Here is a 27,001-nt window from a genome sequence, read left to right on the forward strand (position 1 = left end):
AAGATGGAGGACATTGTGGTTATCTATCCAAGAGGACATTACGTCTTCTGGTGTTGATCTGAAGTTCACTGATCTTTGCACATGTTTGCTTCAGCAAGATTAGTGGAAACAACAATTCAATAATAGTTACAGCTCCACCTCCACAGAGTAAGCCTTTGCTGCCAAATCTTTTCAGAAGGATAAAGGCAAGTTTCAGCAGTGTTCTCAACAGAAGTCCTTTGCTCCAGCTTCACAAGGCTCTCGAAAGAAGACCATTCAATGCAACTATTGCCACAAGTTTGGTCACACAAAGGTTGAATGTCAGAAACGCTACCCAATCTAAGCAATTAAGTTTGCAGCCCAAAAAAAAACAATGTAGAGCACACTAAGATGACAGAATCTGCCTTATGCATTCATGGCTAAAAGACCGAATGTTAGAAACGCTGACCAATCTAAGCAATCAAGTTTGCAGCCCAAAAAAAACAATGTAGAGCACACTAAAATGACAGAATCTACCTTACGCATTCATGGCTAAAAGACCTGTAGATCATGTCAAGTCGTCTGCCTGGTACATTGATTCAAGTGCCTCTCATCATTTCACCCACCACAAAGACAAGTTCACTAACTACCAACCTTATTCAGATGTTATTTTTGGCGACAGAGAAGAGTACACTATTGTCAGCAAAGGCAACATTCATATTCAATCCGCTGAGAGGAATTTCCTCGACGTGTACTATGTTTCAGGGATGGAACTAAATCTACTCTTAATCAGTCAATTGATGCGACATTCTCCATAGTTGGATGTCACCTTCAGTGTACATCAGTGTACCATCACTTATAGGACGACTCAATCTATTGTTGAAGTGGGTCTTGAGGACCATGGTCTTTTCCAACTTACTGATTCTAGTGATTCTCGAGACTTAGCTATGGCTGCTCGGTGATCTTCTATTAGCACACTTTGGCATCAATGATATAGGCACTTAAATGTGCATTATCTCTCTCAGCTTGCTCGGGAAGAGCTTGTACTCGGTTTGTCGGAGATTCAGACTCAACAACTTGGAGTTTGTGATGCATGGTAGGCTAGGAAGCAACATCGCACACCTTTCACCAGGGCAATTCATGGCGAGCTTCTCAGGTACTTCAAATTGTTCATACCGATATTTGCGGCCCTATGGCCACTCCTTCTGTTCTTGAGTCCAAGTATATTATGTTGTTTGTTGATGACTTTAGTAGAAAAATGTGGTTGTATTTTCTTAAAAAGAAATCAGATGCATTTCCAATCTTTCAAAAGTTTAAACCTTTAGTTGGAAGAGTCTGGAAAATCTATTATTACTCTTAGGTCAGACAATGAGGGAGAATTTTGTTCTAATGAATTCTCTAGCTTCTTGGATACTCATGGCATCGAATGTCAACTAACCACACCTCACACACCACAACAGAATAGTGTAGTTGAGCGATGGATTGGAACAATCACCAAGATGGCTCAATCCATGCTCAAACATAGACATGTTCCGAAGTTCTAGGCAAAAGAAGTTAACACTACAATTTATCTTTTGAACCGGTTACCCACACTGGTGGTTGAAGGTAAAACTCTGGAAGAGGTCCTATCAAGTCCCAAGCCCAGAATAAGTCACTTGAAGGTTTTTGGCTCCCTTGCTTTTGTTTGGACCCCTGATGTGTCACGCACCAAGTTGGATGCTAAGAGTCAGAAACTCATGCTTGTTGGATATAGTAGTTTTCACAAAGCCTACCACTTGATCGACACTAAGACATCTCATCTCCTGTACACTCGTGAAGTAGTCTTTGATAAGCAGTGAGGAACATTCATGCTTGTTTCTCCGATTCCTGATCCAGCGGACCAGTCTATGAAGGCTCATGATTTGGGAGTAAGGCTTCCATTAGATCCACCTGATGGGAGGGCTCCAGGAGCTCCTACAACTCTAGTTATACAAGTGATCCCTGTACAGACACCTCCAACTTCTCCTACAGGATCACCTCGAGTTGTAGATGCTTCACCTAAGTTTGATCTAGATTCTTCTGATGAGGAACCTGATCACCAAGCATCTCTTGATACTAATGATGATCGTTCTCCTTTCCAACCTGAGTAATGGGCTAAGACTCTTGTTGATCTTCGCGATACTGAGCTCATTAATGAAAGAACTTCTCGAAAAAAGAGAAAACCTACAGAGTATGTTAACTTTGCTCTCATGGCCAACATTCACAATGTGTTTGAACCTCAAAAAGATTCTGAGGCTAAAGGAATTCCAAAGTGGGAACAGGCCATGACATTTGAACACTAGAGCCTATTGAAGAATAACACCTAGGTTCTTTCTGATCTTCCACCAGGGAAGAAACCCATTGCCTGCAAATGCATTTACAACATTAAATACAAATCTGATGGTACTTTGGATAAGTACAAAGCTCATTTAATTGCGAAGGGCTTTTCTTAGCGTCAAGGCATTGATTATGAGGAGACATTTGCTCTTACTACAAAGATGAGCATAATCAAATTAGTCCTAGCCATGGCAGCACAGCTTGGCAGGAAGGTCCATCAAATGTCAAGAGTGCTTTCCCTAAATCGTGATCTCCATGAAGAGGTCTACATGACGCAGTCTCCTGAATTCAAGGTTGCTGATAAAGACCATCAGGTTCTCAAATTGGTGAAAGCCCTCTATGGCTTGAAGCAGGCCCTTCGGCCATGGTACATAAAAATTGATAAGTACCTCAGTGATCAAGGTTTCAAGAGATGTTCTTCAGACTCAAATTTGTACATCAAGACTGCTAACGATGACATTATCCTTCTGGTTATTTATGTGGATGATTTGATCAACACTAGCAGTTCAACATCTTTGATTCAGGGAATCAAACAAAATTTATGCCAATCTTTTGATATGATTCACCTTGGGCTCATGCATTATTGCCTAAGTATTGAGGTTTGGCAATAGTCTTCTAGTATATTCATCAAACAGGCTAAATATAAAACCATTAGTAGGCTTGTCATTATCCATGACTCCTACACAATCAAGACCTTGAAATCCCTACATATCAAGTATACATTGTGGAAAGCCTAGCAAATCACCCACATTGTGAAACCTACTTGGTAGAAAATACATTACTCCTAAATTCCATGAAGGTGTCTAAAAAACAATATAAACTACAATTCAATTCTCCTAGGCAATTTTTTTATAAATATCTATTAAAAACTCACATTGTTGGATTATGACAAGGCCCCCAACTACACTTGCAAAAGGGATGTGACTAATGTCCATCTCACCTAGTCTATAAAAAATTATTCAATTATAAGTTTTCCCACTAAACACTCCTTGGATTGGACTCTTCATGCTAAAACACCATGCTAAAACACCACAAAATAGTGTCGCAATTCCTCTAAACTAACCAATGTTTTTCATTAGCTCTATCAATCCTAATCTCAATCCTTATGATAAACTCAAAACTTCCCTAAATCTTTTGTATCAAAATACAGAGAAAGGAAAGATATCAAAACCTTACTCATAACTTTACTATTACCAACCATCATCATGTTATCCACATAAAAAAAGAGAACAATAAATTGATTGTAATCTACTTATTATATGATATGGTGATCTAATTTGTCTCTAACAAATCCTAGCTTCAAAATATATGAATCAAATTTCTAATATTGCATCCTAGGGATGCTATTTCAAACCATAAAGAGATAATTAACTTGCAAACCATTTTCTGCTTACACTTGCCATTAAGTAATCCACCACATCATGCGAATCTCTTCATTCAAATACCCCTTGAAGAACATGCATTTGCTCAAGCTTAAGGTCAAAAGCATTGCAATAAAACAGATGATCTCACCAAAATCAATTCAATCTACCTCAAAGTAACCTTTAACAATCGTTGACTTGTTTTCTTCTCAACTCAAACAATCATTCATTCTATAGATATATGATTGGGACAGTTGGAACATTCAAATGCTGCCATGGTCCTTTTAAAAGCTTCTTAAAATTTGGTTCTTTTGAGTGTTTCCTAACATTCTTTTAAGACTAAGAAGTTTACTATAGGTTTTTATCAAAACCATGCCAACTTCCCTAAGATTTCCCCACAAGGTTCTAATCGCTTGCCAATCTCTACCAAATGGTGAGACAATCAATAAAATAACTTAGTTAACTCTTTGCAAGAACTTGATGTCCAAGTGAACTTCCCTTCTTAAGCTATCTAGTCTGATTTAACTGCCTTTTTCCACTTGGTCAATACACAAATCTCCTCACACCTGATTACCACTAAGCGATATTTCAGTTTTCATGGAAATCTGATCCTTTGCAAGAAAATTTCCTCCGTCCAAACTGAACCTTTTTAAGCTGAATATTTGGTTCACTAGTTTCTTCCACATTTGACTAATTATAAATAAAATTTAAAGCATAAAAAGATCCAAGGTCCATGGAAACTAGATCGTTAAGTTTTTTCATAACTTGGGTTCATTTTTTTCCTCCAGTCTTCTCTAGCTCATGTCAAGCTAACAGCGTTAGTAGAACTTTCCTTTCCCAATAGATACTAAAGGCTGGTGAGGTCCGCAAATTTAGTTCCACAAATCTAGTCCAGAGAGGCTTTCCCACATGTACAATCAAATGGATGTTCCCTCAAAGCTTCAATTGCACCTCAAACTCCTACAAAAGCACATAAATTATCAGATATGCAACATTGATGCTTTCCAATACCCTCCAAAGACTAAATTCTGATACATTGATGCCCAAAATTATTATAAATTTAGCTTTGTAAGTCCAACAGGAAAATCAAACTCTAGTTTCAACAAGTTTCAAAAGTTTCAAAACCTTCATCAAAAACTGAAAAGGTTTACAAAAGCACTTTGAAGGCCGACAAGCTTGAAGAAATAAAACAAATAAAAAGGCCATGTGAGCAATAAGTTACATTTTTGGCTATTTTGAGTGAATTTGAAACTCATGTCAATGTCTAATAAGCTTGTCACAACATTGTCAAAGCTCAACAAGGTTCTCAAATAGATTTTATTGCCACCACAAGTATAGCTGTAAGAAGGTTAGTTGTTAGATTCATGCCCGGAAGGCCAAATTTGGGTGCCAGTTCAATCCAAATTCAAATTTGTGCCTGAATTCATGTTAATCCAGACAGGGTCCTTGTTTTACACTATGGAGGGCCACAAATCCAAACAAATCCACTATGTAAAATAAGGATCCTATCGGGATCGGCAGATATCCGCACAAATCCATGCAAATTCATGGGCAAGCCAAGGTTTTGAGAATCATAGATTCATACTAGAATTATAGATTTAGTTTTAGAATTATGTATATTTCTCTTATTTTTTGTATATACAATTGTAATATCCCTAACAAGATATTTGCTTTAAACCCCTTAATGGAAACTCAATAATTTTGAACAATTAAACTTCATGCAATGATTTTTAATTTTTTCCATCAAAACTCCAATGAACAACAAAACAAAGCAGTCCCAAAATATTATTGCATTAAATCTCCAACAGAAAATACATATATTTCATTGTAAGTTCTTAAAAAAAATAAGCCAAAAATCCAATCGTTGATACAAAAACTACAGCAAGATTGGATAATAGAAAAGATGAATTTGGAATACAATGTGTAACACCTGCACGAAATTTCCAACTGATAATGGGTTTTCGTCCACTGCCCAAGCTTAAGGGTTTTCGTCCTCTCGCCTACTAAAAGTTGAAGCTTTCGTGAATAACTCTCCTAAGAGAGAAAAGTGTAATCCAAATCACAAACCATGTATGTTGGAAATGAGCTCCATCTTCCCTTTTAATAAACAAATAGGTGACTCTTCGCATTCCCCTTTCTGTTTAAATCTTCAAGTATTAAAATCCCTAACCAAATGAACTCATTTATGCATGTGTGATAGCTTGCCAAAAAGATCTTGACAAGACGCTCCTAGTCCAACCCTGCAATGCCAAGATGATGAGTCTTTGAAGTTACTAAAAATAGCAAGTGTCTAGAAACCCCACTGAAGCAGCCCTAATTAGCCCGCAACTGAAATTGCATGGCCAAAAACTGCACTAATCATATAGGGGACCTAGTTTGCCCATGGGACCAAGGCAAAATGGCCTAATGGCACAACAAAACTCACTGGCTAGAAAAGGGGACATGGCAATTATCCCTTCCCAAAGATAACTTGCTCCCAAGCAATACACATTTCTAAGCTATAGGACCAAATGCCTAGATCCCAAATTTGCCTCAAAGATGATACTTTGTTCAACTGTCACCTTGCACTGGTGTAACCATCTCTAATCTCAGAATTAAACCCAAACACCAATTGACTGGATACGAGAATTCCAAAACATCGCACGTGTATACTCAACCAAAACAACTTGCCATGCACTGCTAAGGAAAATGCTCCCTTCCCAACCAAGTTCCTTACTCAAGCTATAACTTCACACCTCTAATATTACAAGGTGGCAGGACATCAACGATAGAGCAATCTCCATATAGATGAAATGCAATAAATCACTCATGCCAACTCCCTGATTCGTAACCATCCCTATAAAAGCTCCACCTGGATCCCAAGTAAAGACCTATGTGATGTCACTAATATCACCAACTCTTGCAATACTTGTGCCCATGAAGAGAATAATATACCACACTACCTCATGAACCATAACAGCATGATGGGAATCATGGAGGAAGCCAATAGTGCATCTCAAAAAAGAGTGACTAAGAAAGCCATCATATCTCACCTCCCTCAAATGTCTTAAAAAAATACACTACACCAACTATCCAAATTCTGCACACAAGGAATCCATCAAAAACATAACATATCCAAGAAGATCATCACACCCTTGTCGCATGACTCTGACATCATCTTGACCATACCAAGATTGGCAAAGCCCATCAATGAAACCCAACCAAGCTATACTGCTAACTTTGTCAATGCTCGAGTACTAAAGCAAATTGCTCTCACATCCATTGTTTGAAAGGAGATACAACTCACTTGATCAATCTACAATCTAACAACTACATCCAACCTCTGGAAGACTCCTACAAATGTGCTAACTTTACATGTAACCCAATTGGTAGCAACTGACACCATAACCAGCCTGTAAACCTGTATCCACACGAGAAACCTGTGACATAGAAGTAAGCAACACACTGATACATATCATTAAAGTGAAAAATTCGTTAGTGCCCCTGTAAGTTATCTACCATCACCACCTAATTCAACTACTTACAACCTCTAACACCATCTTCAAAGGATGGCAGACCTCCATCCGACAATGGATGATACAATTTGAGTCAACCTACCCCTGTGCCTCATCAAAACCTCTAGGTGTGAATCAAACATAAAGTGATGAGCACTCCTTGATGTATAGTCACAATAAATAGCTCCAACCTCTGTCAATGGCTATCATACACTACAATCAGCACACTGGAAGTGGATGAAACCTACTCAACCTGATCAGCCCTCACGCTATCGTCACTAATAACATCCTCAATGGTCATATTTAAATGTTGGGCTGAATTAGAGCAAGCCAAATCTAACGTTTTATTTAACTTGGCAATCTGATTTTCTACTTCATGAAATGGTACTAAAGTAGCCTCAAGGGTGTCCTTTGCATTCACGAGCTCATATGTACATACATCTATGTATGCTTCCTTCTTCCTCAATGCTTCTGAGTAAATCTCTGCAAGGTCAAAGAGATGATCACGATCTTAAAGAAGGATAAGGTCAAAGAGATGATCACAACCTAAAAGAAGCCTTAGGTAATCTGATTTCAAAGTTTTCAGCTCTTGTATTATTAACAGCTTGTGACAATTCATCTTTAAGTCCCCTTTGTTCCCCCTCCATATGTTCCTTCCAAAGGTGCTATTCAAACATATCATATATGCCATCAAAGTATGATAAAGCTGCAATAATCTTATGTTCAGTCACTTTCCTTTGACTCTCTAAATAAGGTTTAACTAGTAGGTGGATGAGATTAGTGCACCAGGTGGGAGAATGTGTTTCGTTATACATATCCACATCATAAATGTCATCTTTCATACCCAACTGTGTAGAGGAATTAGGGACAGCATTATGTTCAAAAGCAAACTCATCACAAAAGGAATCTATACCATCTGTAGAGACCATTAAATCTGAATGAAAATTAGCATCAGCACTCACATAAGGTGGGAGTCGTCACCATGGGTTGGTCAACTTCCTCACAAGGGCTATCCACATGCTTATCAAGAGCAATAATGCAAGCAGCCCTATAAGATCCCTCTACCTCCAAACTGTTCGTCAATAAACATGTGCCATATTAACATCTATCCCATGATCACGTGAAGACTATTGTATCCACCAAGTATGAGTTTCTAACTCTTGGCATCAAACTTGGTTCGTGACACATCAAGGATCCAAACAAAAGGAAGAGAGTCAAAAACTTTCAGGTGACTAATTTTGGGCTTGAGACTTGACCAAGCCTCTTTTGGAGTCTTACCTTTGACCACCACTATGGGTGACCAATTCAAAAGATAAACTGCAATGTTAACTACTTCTGCCCAAAATTTCTTCAGAACATGTCTGTGTTCAAGCGTGGTACAAGGCATCTCGGTAATTGTTTTGTTCCAATGTTCAACTACATTATTCTGTTGTGGCGTGTGGGGTGTGGTTAACTAGCATTTGATGCCATGAGTATCCAAGACGCTAGAGAATTCATTAGAACAAAATTACCCCTCATTCTCTGACCTAAGAGTAATAATAGATTTCCCAAACTCTTTTTCAACTAAAGGTTTAGACTTCTAAAATACATGAAATGCATCTGATTTCTTTTTAAGAAAACATACCCACATTTTTCTATTGGAATCATCAACGAACAACAAAAAATACCTCGTCTCAAGAATAGGAGTGGCCATAGCGCCGAAGTTATCTGCATGAACAAGCTGAAGTACCTGAGAAGCTCATCATGAATTGCCACTAGTGAAAGGTATGCTATGTTGCTTCCCAGCCTACCATGCATCACAAACTCCAAGTTGTTGGCTCTGAATATCTAGCAAACTGAGGACAAGCTCTTCCTGAGCAAGTTGAGTGAAATAATGCACATTTAAATGCCCATATTGTTAATGCCAGAGTGTGCTAACAGAAGACCGCTGAATAGCCATAGCTAAGTCCCGTGAATCACCAAAATCAACAAGTTAAAAATTACTATGATCCTCAAGACCCACTGTAACAATAGACTAACTCACCCTATCAATGAACATCCAACTGTGGAGATTGTCGCAGCAACTGACTAAGAATAGATTTACTTTCATCCCTAACATAGTACACATCAAGGAAAATGAGATTCCTCCGAACAGACTGAATTTGAATGTTGCCTTTACGGACAACAATGTACTCTTTCTCCAACACAAAAAATAACAAAACCTGAATTAGGCCGGTAGTCAGTGAACCAGTCATTGCGATGGGTGAAATAACGAGAGGCACTTGAATTAATGTACCAGGCAAACCACATCACATGATCTACAGGTCTTTTAGCCATGAAAGCTTAAAAGGCAAATTTTGTTTGCTCAGTGTGCTCTCCATTGTTCGCTTTGGGTTGCAAACCTAACTGCTTAGATTAGGCAGTTAAGCATTTCCAACATTCAGCCTTCATGTCACCAAACTTGTGGCAATAATTGCATTGAATGTTCTTCTTTCAAGAGTCTTATGAATCTGGAGCAGAGGGTTTCTACTAAGACTTGCCTTTATCCTTTTGAAAGAATTTAGCAGCAAAGGCTTGCTTTGAGGAGGTGGAGCTGAAACTGCTACCGAACTATTGTTTCCACCAATCTTGCTAAAGCAGGAGTGTGCAAAGATTTGTGAATTTCAAACCAACACCAGAAGAAGTGATGTTGAGAGTCACAATAAAACGCTGATCTCGAAAGTTTCTTGCCAAACGGAATCTGAGAAAACTGATCATCAGCTACGAATAATTTGAGAAGCATCACCGCCTCCTGATTATTTAGATCCCATGTATCCTAATCAGTACTAGGGGTAGTCAGACACAATGTCACACCCAAAACAATCTGATCATTATTCTGATATTCAAAGATTGCCATTATTCACTACTTCCAAGTGCCATAATTCCAACCATTGAATTTTAAACTGCTCTTTAGAAAAATATTAGTCCAAGATGTCATTGCATGTTTTTCAATAAAAAGAGTGAAAATGTGTGAAGGCACGTAATTCGAGGCAAAAAATGGAAGACCCAAAAATTTTGAAAGGGTACCCAAAAGAGATCTCGAAAAACCCAAAAAAATATGTTGTCGATGTTGGAAATATAAGGAGTAACTAAGAGGGGAGGCGTGAATCAATTACCACTAAAACAATTCCAAATCCCTTAGATGTCAACAAAAACTTCCTTGAAGCTCACAACTTGGTTAAAACTAGAAATCCACTGTTACTTGGTTAACAAAGCAATCTGATATATTAATGTGCATTAACCTTTAATAACTTAATTGCAGAAAGATAAAGCAATAAGCAAATAACATGAACACATGACACACCAAGATTTAACTTGGAAACCCAATTTGGGAAAACCACCAATGCAACTAGTTACAACTTTTCACTCTTCTGAAGTGAGCCCTATTAGGAGCCAACCCTGTTAAAGGTTAAAAAACACATTGTTAAGTGTGACCCTATTAGGAGTGGCCTTGTTAGAGGTCTTAAAACACTTCAATCTAGACATGCCACCTTGCTAGAGGATTTACAAAATGATTGTTAAGTCAAGTTTGTTAAGAGATTTCTTCACTGCTACAATTGTTAGAGAGTAACAATGTTTGACCTTATTTATGAAGCAACTAGATTGCAAATTCATATCACTATTCTAGCTTATCCTTTGAATCCTTCCTAATCAAAATATTCTTTGCAGCTCCTTGAATATTCTACCCTTAGTCAAATATCCTTCTCTATTTGCATCTCATCTTCTTCAACACTTTACACACTATTCAATCCACATCTTGACCTTTCATATATATGAATTACAATGTCAAGTTGGCTTGAATATCCTTACAAATAAACAAAATAACATCCACTAAGTCAGCTTGCAAAAACAAAATAAAGAAAATAATTCTGATGCAGGTCAGATTGAACTGAAACTGAGTCACTTGGTTACCACTGAGTTCCTTGGTAACCAACCTGACTTGGTTTACACTACACTTCTAACCGGTCAAAACTGAACTCCTTTGGTGACTGACCTAGCTTGGCTTCAACTGGATTATTAAACTTGTAATCTACTCGGCTACTGCACGAGTCTTATGAGCTTGGTTCCAACTGGCAATGTTGGGTTAGAGTATAAAATTTGTGTAACATTACTGACAATATACAATTGAATAATTGTTATCAACAATCTCCCTCTTTGGCATTGATGGCAACACAACATGTCATTTTGCAAAGAAAACTAAAAGCAATCAAATGATTTATAAGATTTTATAATATCCTTAGTTTCGTTCTAATTCTCTATCTATTCAAGAGAACTCCCTCTGAGATTCTCCCTCTGCAATCTTATCTCCAAACTCCATCAGATCAAGTTCTCCCTCTTTCTGATATGCAGATCACTTCATCTGATCAATCTCTCCCGCAATGAATATAGGACATGATTCAATCTCTCCCTCTTTTACATCACATGCCAAAGACTTGACACAGTGCTTTTACAATGTACCTAATGTACTAATTCATATACAATGAGCTCTGACTACTTTGCATCAATTTGATAGTTCTTCAATGAAGCTCGATTGATGCATCACTAATATGTACTCTAGTGAGCATCAAATAAGGGAATGACCCCTAGCTTTCCTCTTAGATACAAAAATGCATCCTTAGGTAAAGGTTTGGTAAATAATTTAGCAACCTGCTCCTTTGTGTTAACATATTCCAATCTAAGCTATTTACCTTGAACCTATTCTCTCAAAAAATGATACTTGATTGCAATGTGTTTTGTCTTGGTGTGCATAACTGGATTTTTGGATATGTTGATTGCATTCGTGTTATCACAATAGATAACCACTAAATCCTTGATCTCTTCCTTCATTCCTGAAAACAGTTGATTGAACCACATTATGTTCGAACAATTAATTGTTGTTGTGACATATTCAGCCTTTGTTGTAGACTGAGAGATGCAATTTTCCTTCTTACTTGTCCAAGATACTAACCTCTTTCCAAGAAAGAGTGATCCTCCACTGGTGCTCTTTCTGTCGTCAATGCTTCCAGCCCAATCAGCATCAATAAAGGATTTCAACTCAAGTTCCCTCCTTTCTTGTACCATAGGCCATAGTCTTGAGTACCTTTTAGATATCTCATAATTCTTTTGATTGTCATCATATGATTTTATATGGATTTGCAGAGAAACCTTGAAACTATATCAACTGCTAATGCAATATCAGGTATAGTGTAAACAACATACTGAAGTTTTCCAATCATAGCTCTATAGGTGATCTGATTTACCTCTTTTGAATCATCATCCTTGGATAAATTGTGACAAGTAGACATAGGTGTTCCAACTGGTTTGGAATCTTCCATTCCAATGGTCTTCAATATCTCCTTGATATATTTTGACTAAGTAATGTAAAAATCATCCTTCATTTGATGAACTTGTAAACCAACAAAGAATTTTATTTCTCCAAACATTGACATTCCAAACTCTTTCCTCATTTCTTCAGAGAATTACTGGCATAAGTCATCATGACCTGTAAATAAGATATCATGCACAAATATTTCTGCTAGCAAAATTGTGTTTTGTGGTCCCTCTTTAATATACAAATTGTTGTTATCACTAGTTCTTTGAAAACCAATCTTTACCAGATATCCATGCAAACTCTTATACCATGCTCTATGAGCTTGCTTTAGACCATATGAAACTTTGTGTAGCTTACAAATCATGTCTCTTTTGTTTGGATCAATGAAACCTTTAGGTTGATTAATGTAGACTTTTTCTTTTAAAATTCCATTCAAGAAAGATGATTTTACGTCCATTTGATACACTTTGAATCCTTTAAATGCAACATATGCAAGTAGTGTTTAGACTCCTTCAAGTCTAGCAATAGGAGCAAATGTTTCTCCATAGTCTATGCCTTCTTCTTGAGTGTATCCTTTGCAAACTAGCCTTGCCTTATTCCTTGATACTTCACCCATTTTCATTCAATTTAATTCTAAATACTCACTTTGTACCAATTAAATTTTTATCCTTGGGTCTAGGAACAAGAACCAAGTATTGTTTCTTTCAATTTGCTCAATCTCTTCATTCATTACCTCTATCCAACTTTCATTTTTCAATGCATCATTAACAGTTCTAGGTTCAAATTCAATAAGAAAACATGTACCTTTTAGTTTGTTCATTGTCATTGTGCCTTTTGTTTAATCTCTAATTATTTACTCAAGTGCATAATGCCTCCTGACATATATAGCAAGTACAGGTATGTTACTTCTAGATTCTGGACTGGATTCACTTGGTTCACCATGCTCAAAGGTTCTATGAATTTCCAAATTTTGTTCTATTGTCTGAGACTCAAATCCCACAAACTGCGACTCGGGTTCCTCTGTCTGAGACTCGGTTTGAACTGTTCCCAACTCGGGTTGCACTGGCTACAACTCGGTTGACACTCCAGACTTGGGTGACTCGGGTGAGTAATTTGTTGAATGTTGGACAATGTATCAGGTTCAAAGTAGACAAACTTTTTGTAATCTTCAGGTTCTTCGTTGTTTTGTTCTTCACTCTTTTTTGCAAACTCATCATTTTTTATATGTACACTTTCTATAACCTTGTGTGTAGCAAGATTCAAACATTTGTATGCTTTGCTCTTGTTGGAGTATCCTAGGAAAATGCCTTCATTACTTTTCACATCAAACTTTCCTTTCCTTGACTCTTTCAAGATATAAAATTTGCTTCCAAATACAAAAAAATAACAAACATTAGGTTTATAGCCTTACCATTATTCATAAGGTGTTTGATCTATACCTTTCTTCAGTTGAACTCGGTTCAAGGTATGAACTGTTGTGCTAATTGCTTCCTTCTAGTATTTGGTTGCAACACTTTTCTCTATCATCAGTGTCCTTGCACAATCCCTCATGGATCCATTGCTTCTTTCTGCTGAGGTGTACCAAGTGCAGATACCTCTCTTTTGATTCCTCTTTCATTGCAGAACTCATTGAATTCATTAGAGATGAATTCTCCTCCTCTGTCGGACTTTAAGCATTTTAATTTTTACCTGTTTCTTTCTCAACTCTAGCCAGATACCGCCTGAATTTTTGAAAAGCTTCAAATATATCCTTTAAGTACAATACTGTCATCATCCTAGAATAATCATCAACAAACAAAATGAAAATTTTGTCTCTAGTGTAGCTCTTTGTACCTGTTGGTCCACAAAGATCTGTATGGACTAGTTCCAAGACTTCTTCAATGTTGTAATTCTTACTTTTGATGCCAGTTTTACCTATCTTTCCAATCTAACATTGTTTGCATATGGCCATTTCAAGTTTCTTCAGATTTCAAATACCTCTTACTCTTTTGTTTTTGCTTATAGTAACCAGATTATCAAAGTTTACATAACACATCCTTTTATGTCATAACCAATTTTTTTATACATGTGCCAAGAAGCATGAACTATCAAAGAGATCAAGATAGAATAGATTACCTTTTGTCTAATTGTCAATTCCAACTAAGTTTCCTTTACTATCCAGAAGCCTGGCCTTCCCATTCATGAATTCTACCTTGAATCTAATGTTGTTCAGCTATGCCACACTTAGAAGATTGTGTCTTACTCCTTAACCCAATAGGCATTATCACATCTAATTCCATTAAACAATGCAATGCACCCCTTTCCTTTCACATAACATGGTTCATTGTTTCCAAATTTGACACTTCCACCATCATAGTACTCCAAGTGTTCAAACTTGGTTTTATCACTAGTCATGTGATGAGAACAACCACTATCTATTATCCATGTGTCATTCTTGCTTACATGAGAAATAAGTGCCATCTTTTCAATATACTCATCATCTGATTCATCCTTAATAGCAATATACACCATTTCATCTTCACTATCACTATCAAAATCTTTAGCAATATAACAAGATTTCTTACTTTTGTCTTTGTAGTCTTTGTAGCTTTTTAGATCTTTCTTGCCTTTGAACTTGTTGGTTTTTCTGTCATCTTTACTTTCCTTGTTTGGATATCTTGCAACAACGTGACCAACTTCTTCACAAGAAAAACAAATCAATGGACTTTGCCTTTATATTTACCTTTGCCTTTTGGTAACCTTCTTGCAAGTAGAGCGTCAATGGCTTCAAGATCATCATCAGATTCTTCTTCTTCTTTACTGTCAAATTGTTTGCCTTTAGAGCTTCCTCCCTTTCTACCAAGGTTTAGTTTGGCTTTGAAAGCTGATTCTATGTTCCAAGATCCAAGATGATAGTTATCAAAGTTATACAACTCAACTGTTGTTAACCTAAGTCACAAGGTTCGCCGAATTTTCGGCTTGAAATTCAAAATTCAGCAAACCCCCAAAAAAATTCAATAAAATTCGACCTAAATATGTATGGCACAAAAAAGGTCGTCATTTTGCAAAAACGTTATTTTATCACCAATTGTTTTAGGGTTTTCGGCAACAAGATGTTATAAGTAAAGGATTTTCGTCACTGCAAATACACCAAGAGTTTCAGAGCGTCGAAGCTGGCTAAAGCAATTGTTTTGAGCAGTCGTGTTGGCTTTGAACAAATTTTTTTGCCCTTTTCTTTTGGCCACCACTAGTGTTTTGGAGGATGACACCCAATTTTGGAGGACAACGCCCAATGTGTTGAGGACGATAATGACAATTTCTCAAACTTCGTTGTAGCCTACAACTCCTGTTTAGACTCCGCTGTAGCCTGCAGCACCTACTCAGACTCCGACTCGAACTAATGCTTAGGCTTCGACAACGGATATCAGGTAGCCATTACATAATTTTTGGTCATTTTAGCTTACGTTTTTTAATAATATATGTTTAATTTGTTAAATGTTTGTCATATAAAATTAATAAACATTAAGTCTATTATATTATAAATAGATAGAAGTTTTGAACTATTTTTTTGTTTATATGGAATATTTTATCATTTTATATATTAAAAGTGAAATTTAAAACATTGCAAATTTTTAAATAGAATAATAAGATATTAAATAGTAAACTAATAATAAAAATAAATATTTATAATAAACAATAATAAATATTAACATTGTGATTTTATTTTATGTTGAATTATTACATAAAAATATTTATATTAAAATATTATATTTATTTTTGCAAGCATTTAATATTTTGTTTTTGTAATTATTTAGATTTGTTTTGTATTATTTATTTTTTAAATAAACTTCAAAATATTTAGACTTAATATCTTCCTTTATTATTAATATTATCATTTTATTTATTATAACTAATATTTTATTTAATATTTTTTATTTGAATATAAAATAAATAAGAACTAATGTATATAAAAAAGATTGAAAATTTATTGTATTTTTCTTTTATATTTTAAAACATATAGTGTTAGATTTAGTGATTTTTTGTAAGTTTAATATATTTCAATTTGAGAACATTTTTTTTTTTTTAATGAGTTTAAAAGGGTATTTTTTTTTTTAATGAGTTTAAAAGGGTTATTTTTTGTATCTAGTTAATTTAAATGGAATTTGATGTTTATTTATGTTTCATTATAGAGTTTGAAATAATTATTTCTTTTATTTCCTTTTAACGTCTTCAAGAAAATATTGAATGCTTTAAAATATTAATTTTCTTTTGCATCATGCAGGCTCTAATTGAATGGCTCCCAAAAAATCAAAGTCTGAAGTATGGAAATATGTGACCAAAGATGGTGCTAAACTCTATTATACTGGTTGTACAAAAGATTTTACAAGAAGTCTAACAAGGGCAAGAGACCACTTACTTATATGTAAGTGGGGGTACAAGAGGGGGTGTTAGAGCATGTCCAAAAGTGAATGCAATGGTAGCTAACAGAGAGAGAGAGAGAGAGAGAGAGAGAGAGAGAGAGAGAAAACTAACCTTTTTGATTGAAGCTGAACGCAAAAAGATACAAAAAAAACAAAGAATTCAAGAGGATGTGTCTAAGTTCACATTTGTGTCGTCCTCTAGTTTGCTCAAGTCTACAACCATAGGTGCAATAAAACAAAGTGGAACATTAAACAACTTTTGGAAACCAATAGAGAGACAAGAGGTGGATGATGTATGGGCTGATTTCTTTTTACAAGTGATGTTCCATTCAATTTGGCAAGGAATCCCCATTTTCGTAATGTAGTTGTGAAAACAGCAGAGTTTGGTAAAGATTCACACCTCCATCTTCAAAAGCTTTTAGAAGGTCAGATATGTGTCAGAGGCCTTTGATTAATGTTTTAGTGGCTTCCCCTGAAAGAGTTGTGTTCTTGAAAGTGATTGACATGATCAATCAAAAGCAAACTTTAGCATATATTTTCCAGATATTAGAAGAAGCTATTATTGAAGTGGGGGTAGAAAATGTGGTTCAAGTGGTTACTGATAGTGCAGCAAATTGTGTGGGAGCTCGGAAGCTGATTGTGGAGAAGTAACCACAGATTTATTGGAGCCCATGTACACCCCATTGTTTGGATTTGTGGCTTCATGACTTGGTCAAGTTCACATGGATACATGAAGCAATTTATAGAGGGAGAACAATTGCAAATTTCATTAAAAATCATCGTCTCACCTTGAGTCTGTACAGGAAACATCCATCAAGAGAGTTGTTGAGGCCTTGTGACACAAGGTTTGCTTCATTCTATATCACATTGAAGAGAGTAATTGAAGAAAAATCAGCTTTAAGATCTATGATTGTTCTAATGAGTGGGAAAGTTCAAAGGGGAAGAACATAGAGCAAATCATTTTAAACAGCAATTTTGGGAAAAGTGGATCAAGGGTTTTGAACATATGTGGTCCAATTGTTGATGTTCTTCTTATGGTGGATGGTAACACTCCTTGCATTGGCATGCTTTATGAAAGCATGGACCGTTTTAAAGAATCCATTCAGAGAGCATTGAAGAATGTGGAAGCAGAGTACATGTAGATATGAGAGGCAGTTCATTTCAGGAAGAAAATGATGCACACACCTCTACATGCAACAGCTTGCTATTTGGAGCCCAAGTTATTTCGTATTGATAGACAAAGTGACAGTGAAATTATGGCAGGGCTTTATGATGCCATTAGCAAGTATGAGCAAGATCAAGACACTATAGCTCTAATCAGGGACCAATGTTGGAGATACAAGAAAGCAAAAGGGATGTTTGGAATGGAAGCGGCACAATATGGCATGGCACGAGCTAAGCTAACTAGGTATAGATGGTGGATGAGCTATGGGGCACAAACTCCTTAACTACAGCGCTTTGCCATTAGAGTATTGAGTCAGGGAGCAAGTTCATCAGCATGTGAGAGGAACTGGAGTTGTTTTGACCACAATCATTCTAAAAAGACGAACAAGTTGCTGTCTGGAAAGTTGGGAGATCTTGTCTATGTTAGCAACAATTTGAAATTGCTCATGAACAAATCAGCAAAGGACTCCGCATCTTCTTCACAAAAAGGAATTTCAGAAGACATGGCAACTAGACCTCTAGAGGAACCAGACTTCTTGGATGATGAGTTAAGTAGTGACAATGATGATGATTCTACAGCAAATCAGCCAAGTGAATGTTGGTTCCCAAAACCGCAAATTGGAAATCCAAGAGCCTACCACTTCTCTAATAGGATTCCGCAATCAGGCCAACAAACAGGAATACTTCTCGATTCCCCTGCACTTCGGGCTCCGCTACACCTAGGTGGGTAGACCTCCTCCTCGAACCTAATCACTTGGTTCAGAGCTTTTCTAAAGCAAATTTAAACTTTGGGAGTTCTCCTGCTGGCAAAGTCCTCGAACTCAAATAAAATGAAAACTAGATGCTGGATAATGATTGAATGTTTTGTATAATTGAATAATAATTAATTTGATGCTTGTAGGAAGTTATAGATTTTCTAACTTCAATAATAAAAAGGCCAGTGCCTCTGCTCATTTGAGCAATAGAGTCAACTTCAATGAATTTTCACGTACAACTTTATAATGTTTTACACACTTTACTGCCAACAATTAAATAATCAAGATGAGACAAATCAAATATTTATGCAATCTTAATTTAGTCTAGACTGAACTTTAACTCCTCTGGTAGGGGGAGAAACTGGACATGTTACGAAAACAATTAAATGTTTCACAATATCTGCAATGATCAAATTTAAAAGCTAAATGACCTTATCCACTTATTCAATATTTGAATTGTACACAAAATTCCAAAAAAATAATTACAAAGGACGATTCATATGCAGTTTAAATCTCCACACTTTTAATAATCTAAGTTACTAATGCTAGTTCTGATGCTGATGAGGGTACGGGGCACTGATGCACGGATGCGTGGATCAACATGAAACTTAGGAATCTCTCTTCTGTAAGACATCTTTATCTTTATCTTAGGTCCTTGAAACCTTTTCTACAAACACCAACAGCTCTGGTACCAATTGTTGGAAATGTAAGATGAGTAACTGAGAGGGGAGGGATGAATCAGTTACCACTAAAACAATTCCAAATCCCTTAGATGTCAATAAAAAAGCTTTCTTGAAACTCACAGCTTGATTAGAACTAGAAATCCACTATAACTTGGTTAACAAAGCAATCTTGAAATATTAATGTGCATTAACCTTCAGTAACTTAGTTGTAGAAAGATAAAGCAATAAGAAAATAACATGAACACATGAAACATCAAAATTTAACAGGGAAACCCTATTAAAGGTTACAAAATACACTATTACGTGTGACCCTGTTAAAGGATTTAAATCACCCTATTAGGAGTGGCCTTGTTAGAGGTCATAAGACACTTCAATCTAGAAATGCCACCTTGCTAGAGGATTTACAAAATGACTGTTAAGTCAACTCTGTTAAGAGATTTCTTCATTGCTACAATTGTTAAAGAGTGACAATGATTGCCCTGATTTATGAAGCAACTGGATTACAGATTCAGATCACTATTCTAATTTAACCTCTGGATCCTTCCTAATCAAAATATTCTTTGCAACTCCTTGGATATTCGGCCCTTAATCAAATATTCTTCTCTATTCGCATCTCATCTTCTTCAACACTTTACACACTATTCAATCCACATCTTGACCTTTCATATATTTGAAATACAATGTCAAGTCGGCTTGAATATCCTTACAAATTGTAGATTGTAGTTTTCCACAATCCATTAGAATTCTTAGCTGTGTTTTCTGGGTAGATTGTGTTACAATTATTCACTAAACAAATAAACAAAATAACATCCACTAAGTCGGCTTGCATAAACAAAATAAAGAAAATTATTCTGATATAGGTCGGCTTGAACTAAAACTGAGTCACTCGGTTACCACTGAGTTCCTTGGTAACTGACCTGACTCAGTTTACATTGAACTTATAACTCGGTCACTGCTGAACTCCTTTGATGACCGACCTAGCTCGGCTTCAACTGGATTACTGAACTTGTCACCTGCTTTGCTAATATAGGAGTCTTCTGAGCTCGGTTCTAACTGTTAGAACTCGATTAGAGTATAACATTTGTGTAACATCAATGACAATATACAATTGAATAATTCTTATGAACGATCAATTTCTAGATCCGTTGGCTTGAAAATCAAGGCACACAAATTGAGGAACTCAAAAAAAAACCCAATTGAGATCTCAAAAAATCGAACAAGAATTTCTAATGAAAATTTTGAACCAAAACAAAAAAATTAGGGTTTTGAACAAAAACAGCCCTGCTGCAAAAAAAACAGATGGCAGTTGCAGAAAAAAGGTCGTAAGAAGCAAATATCACAGAAATAATTTTGAAAAGTATTCCTTTGATAATTTCAAACAAGAAATTATAATATTTTTCGAAGAAAAAAAGAATTAACTCGAAGACCATACTACAAAGTAATTAGTAAATATTTGCTTAATATTAACAGACACCGAGAGGTCAATATATGCAAAAGAATGCAACAATATTTCCTTGGGAAGACTAACTAATATTAGAACCATTCTAATAGTTATAATAGATTACAGATAGATAACCATTAACTAATAATAGAAGCTTATCTATTATCGTAATAAGAGTAGTGGCAACAGTTGCAAAGGTTTTTTAATTCAAATTAAATATAACATAGCTATCATTCCAAAAGTCTTAGCACTTGAGTCTTATTTTTTGTTTATTCTCCACAAAAGCTTAGTACTCTTTGAACCTACAAAAAACCTTGGATTTACGCCTAAAACACAGACCTTATCTTTTCGAAGTGAACAATATATAGTACAAAGATTTTGTACTTAAAGGAACATCATCAAAACTAAAGACATCCCTTTAACTAGTCCAAAGTCCTCACAAATCTACAAAGTACAACAAAATTGAGCATTATTTGTTATCCATATAAGCAATGTTCACAAAATTCAAAATAAAAGGCATAATCAACTAATCACTCAATCGTGTTTTTACATAGTGTTTGTCCTCTAATGTGGCCCATGTCATGCCACAAAACGGCCTTTAAAATGGATCTCTTTCATGGGTATCCACTATCAGAACTCTATACTACAAAACCTCCAAATTGTTACATTAATCAAGCTGCTAGCCTCAATGCATAACAAAGTTCCAATATGAATTCCCTTAAGCAGGACCATAGCTCCATGAATCATCTTGCAATATCCTTGTTGAAGACTACTTGCACACCCATGTCAAACATTTTGCTTACCATCAATATGTTACTACCTCCTAGCCAACCCAAGGTCAAACATTTTGCTTACCATCAATAAGTTACTACTTCCTAGTCAAACCAAGGATGTGAAAAACTCTAAAAAGAGACTTCATCCTCCCATAATCGAATCCTAGCTTGACTTTGCCGCATCAACCAAAATTAAAGAATGTATTGTCATCAAAGTAAATGTTTCCAATATCAATGCTCTCGTACTCTAAAAACCACTCCCTCTATGAAGTATCATTAAAAGACTCAAGCTAAAATCATGATCAAACCCTTTCTAGCCCTTATTTTCTTGAAGGTACCTTTGTGGCTAGCTTTGCCACAATTCCAACACATAACATTAGATTTGTCAAAAAATTTGAATCCACCTTTTAATTTGGACCTTCTTTCTCTTTCTTGTTTTTGCATATGTCCTCCAATTTACCCTTGACAACTAATATATCATTAATGGAAACCCAAGTTTCACACCTCAACTCCTCTAAAAATAAAACGCACCAGTCATCAGCTCAAGTACAAGCTTTGTGGTGGATCTGCTAAACACAATGGAGCCTCCATCACTCCTCCTCGAAGAAAATAGCTCCTTAAATAGAAAATACTTTTACCATATACATGTATCTAATACAGCTTCTATAGCTTTTTCCAAAGGTTATTCATGGCAGTCCCTCTTGAAACATTCAACAAACTAAATCTAGCAAAACAAATCTTATCAGGATTCTCACTTTCCACAAATTTTCAACAACATAACCCCCTTACAAATACAAGTGCAATGAATTAGTAAGTCCAAATCTAAAAACTATCAACGATTTCAATACCATGGATCAAAACCATAAGTCCTTTTTGGGCACCAAATCCATAGTCAACATTTTATTTTAAATGTTCATCTCCAATAATAGCATGTAACTTCTATGTTAAATAAGTCCCCTACCAAAACAGGATGCTCCATTTTGGACTTGCTCCAAAGAAGCTCTTACACATGATTATTGTGCATCACAAATTGGCCAAAAGTTTTTTCATGATTTTTCTAGTCCACCTTTCCTCTTACAAGATCTTATAAATCACAGATTTTCTTATACATTTTACAACATCATAGATGTTCTTGTACATCTTACATGACATAGATTTACAGCACATCAAAATCAATTAAGAAGTGGTAATAAGTGTCATTCCAAGTGCAATGCCCATTTTGTATGTGGGTACATTATGTTACAAAATAATAAATACAGATTAAAGAATTCACAAAGTCCAGGACACCTAATCCTTACATTGAGAATGCTTTTCAGGCAAGGCATATTTACAAAGAAGTTGCCATGACGGATGTTGAAGTTGTAGTTATGTAGCTTTTCTAAAACTAGAATTATGAGCAATCTAGTCCAATGTAGTCCCAAAGGTGATAAAGGCCACTTTTTGAATTGAGGAAGCCCCAACGATATTTTAAGTGATTCCACATTGTAATGCTACTTTTGACATTGGTTTGTCTACACTTCATAACATATAATGTCAGGTGAACACATAAGGGTCCAAAATTCTAAAAGACGGCAAAATTATCAATGCAATTATCTCTGGTCTTGTGAATAGAATTTAAATATGAAATGAAGAAGATTCTTAAAAAGACAATATATGGGTGCATTTAATAAGTAAATGACCTGAAAAGAAATACTGCAAAATAATGAAAACTTTTAACTATCCACTATGAACCCAGATTCTGCAATTGTCCAATGCATTATGAATTTATTAGTAATCTTCAGCAAGAGAATGCTTCAATATGTTAACTTGCAGAAAAAACCTCCAAACTTTTGGCAAAAGAACAATCAATCCTGAAGATACTTCCAACTATGTGATATCCCCTCAGAAATAAAATTTAATATTAAGTTGATCAATGTAATTAATAATATTAACCATTTCATTTGTTATTCATATAACTATAGAATCCACAATGTGTGAAATAATAAACTAATGCATAAAATATTCAGCAACATAATATTAATCTATAATAATCAACCTACATTAATCCTTAACTAATATAAGTATCAATAAAGACATATATCCTCCTAATTGATAGGGAGACTAAACAATTCCAAAATGTAAATAAATAGAGGGACACGATGTTAACAACAAATCGCTAGTTGGAGGTTAACAATAATAATAATAGTTGTGATTTGAATAAACAAGATAACTAACGGCCATTAAATATGTAACACTGCCCAAACATTATAATCATTCAATTAGCAAGATAAATTATCAGAGATGATCTCACTTTAACAATCATCAAATAGGGAACGAACATGATAAAAGGTGACACTGCAAATATACAGCAGACAGGCTAAATTACATTTATGACAGGCTTTGGATTATATGTTATTAGTTATTACACAGCTAAGCAAAGTGTCACATATGACTATACCAATTAAGATGAGCTTATATATAAAGGATTCATTCATATATATTATAGATATATATGAATATGTATGTACATAATCTTTTGCTGATGCATTTCAATAAGAATAATACCACCTATTACTGTTTGATTTATGGAATGGATGTTTGTGTTGTTACCAAGATAGGGTAGGGATGTTTGTGTAAACTTAAGCAAAGGATATTTGTCCCAATATATGGTAGGGATCAGAAACCCTGCGTGCCTTGCAGACAAAGTCCTAAGAAAGGCTAAGGGCTTGGATCTGTAAACCTTGACAAAGCCCATTGCAGTTGGTATCTAAATGACCTGGATAATACCTACTCCTTCTGTCATTGAGTAGAAATAGTAATTTGTATAGAAAACTTAAATCTAATAAGATGAATGACTAATCCTATCAGTGGACTAAACAATCCAAATCCAAAGTAAGAAAAGTAAGATAAATTAAGGTCCCAGCAGGGAAAATTACAAACAACAGTACAAAATATCACTCGAAGCCTTAAACAGCAAACAAACACCACTGTCTTGTTTATAACAATTAATTTGTAAAAGAATCGTGTACAGGTTGACCGTAAACACAAGGAGTTCCCTTCTAAGTTGCATTATTTTTCAAATTTTGAATCACAATGTTTACATTAAGATTTTAACCCAAGAGCATAGTGTCAGATCAAACTTCGGCAGATATTAGGTAACTCGGTTAAGCAAAACAAAGTGTCTACTTGCGTATGCATGCTATGCGAATGCTAAGTATAATAAATTGACATGTCATGCACGCCCAATGGACCCAAAATTAAGCAAAATGAAGTGTCTCCTTGACTATAAATCCTTATGCAAATGATATGTAACAATATATTGACATATTATGCATTTGGACCCAAAAATAGCGTATTAAGAATGACCACGGTTACCAAGTGGGACCATCTAAGGCCTCTTTTTAGGTCACCCGCGTAAGAACACATTTTATACATAGATATGAATTGGCTACTTTTCAAATAATAAAGAAAAACCTTCCCCTTCAGTTTTAGCTCAGAAAGGAAGAAGTAATTCGGGAAAAATCATTATTCTATAATTTACACGGGTTTCTTTAATTTTGAAAATGTGCTATGAAACAAAAGTAAAACAATAATTGTGTTTTAGAAGATCTGAAAAAGCCAGGCTGAAACAGTGAAAGCCATTTCCTAAAGAGCCGCTCGCTTATACGAAACCACTTTCACCGGAAGAAATGATTTTTTTAAAACAAATAGTTTACTTGCAGTTGTAGTTTTTACACCAGGTAAATTCGTCGAAATGTTTTCAGAGATCTGGGAAAAAATACGCTTAGAAGCATGCATAATTACCAATTTGAGATAGAACGTCAAAAAGAAGCTCAATAGTTGCCACATCAAATCGAATTTTAGCAAAAAAATCAGCACAGATCTGGAAGAATTGTAAGCGAAACATACTAACCTGGATCACATAGCGAATAAAAATGGTCCACTTCTGCAAATAAAATACAAACCGAAAACAGGAAATTATGAAATGAGGAAAAACAAAAACCAAAAAACCAAAATAAAGAGCAAGAGAAGATAAAGAAAAAATATTACCAGAAGTAAGAGCCCGAACAATGGCAGCTCGGCGGGCCCTGAAATCTGTAAACACCTCTTCCACAGTCCGAGGGTTTGAAGAAACGGATGTGGCGGTCTCCATGCCAAAACCCCACTTTCTTTTTATATTTTTAACTTTGTATTATAGCTGTGGGGACTGTTACAATTCCCCGCCCAAATTCTAGAGTAAAATCGGAATTTTACTCCACTCCCAACATCTCTCGCGCTAGATCAAAATCGAAAAACACCCCCCAAGATTAGCAGATATATTATTTAAAAACCGCATAGCGAAGCAACGCAGATATCTGCCAAATAAATATGAAAAGAAGAAAAAGCGGTTGCCAGTCTATGAACTGCACAGATATCTTCCTCTTAATTTGCAGTTACTTGTACTTCGATTTCAACATGGGGATGCAAAGTGGGCCCAAACTAAACCACCTCTTAATGAGATTCCGAGAAAATTTCAACGGAACGGGAACTCGGTTTATTAGGACACTATTTAAGAAGGCTAATTAAGGCCCCTTTGGTTGCTGGAATATAATCAGAATAAGAATAGAAAATTAGAATTCGTTTTTAATTTTCTGATTGGTGTGCCAAATCAGAATTGGGAATAAGAATATATATTCCCATTTTGCCCCAAAATGATCATTTGTCCATTTTCCAAAATACTTGTAATTGGAATTGTTATTCCCATTCCCATTTTGAATTTTTTTTATTTGAAAATTTTTTCAGATCCGCTTCATTATGACTTCTTTTTGGAGCTCCCCAAAGTGAAAAATCATGGCCATTTTCAAACTGACGATGCTAAAAAAATATATATATTCAAGATTTGTAGGCAGACTTTTTAACTACTTGAAATTATACACAAACTATGCAAACTTTTTGGTATGCATGTCTCACAGCAAGCAAAATTGTTCTATATGGGTTGAATCTCGAGGAGAATATAGTATGAAAGCATAGTGTATAGAAGAAAGTAAATGTGCATACAAGACACAGATTTTGGAAGCATGCAAAAGATGTCCGAGTAGTTTACAAAAAAGTTTTGATTGCCTAGAATTAACACATTTTCAAAGCCACAAACCTTGGCTAAGATGAGCGATTCCCAGATTTCAGATCTCTCCTGGTAAATAGAACTAGAAATCAAACATATATAGGGAGACACTTAATAAACGACTTTGTTTTTGTCTAATTAACGTTTTGATGATGTTTTTGTCAGTTTGATTGCAATTTTGATAATAAGAATGCATCAAATTATAATT

General features: G+C 35.5%; 1 protein-coding gene across 1 annotated transcript in view; it reads right to left on the bottom strand.

Annotated features, from left to right (window-relative positions):
- The window catches only part of LOC149556950 (PHD finger protein ALFIN-LIKE 2-like), a 35,844-nt gene extending 9,743 nt beyond the window's left edge, over positions 1-26,101 (bottom strand). Inside the window, exons 1-2 of the mRNA XM_089831591.1 lie at positions 25,743-26,101; positions 25,606-25,638 (exon numbers count right to left, since the gene is read on the bottom strand). Coding sequence (XP_089687717.1) covers positions 25,606-25,638; positions 25,743-25,845 — 136 coding nt within the window. The 5' untranslated portion in view covers positions 25,846-26,101. The remainder of the gene's footprint in view (positions 1-25,605; positions 25,639-25,742) is intronic.
- Positions 26,102-27,001: the final 900 nt, after the last annotated feature.

The sequence above is a fragment of the Cupressus sempervirens genome, chromosome 5, assembly GCF_028749045.1.
Source record: "Cupressus sempervirens isolate cs-2001-9-10 chromosome 5, ASM2874904v1, whole genome shotgun sequence".
In the NCBI taxonomy this organism is placed as follows: Eukaryota; Viridiplantae; Streptophyta; class Pinopsida; order Cupressales; family Cupressaceae; genus Cupressus; species Cupressus sempervirens.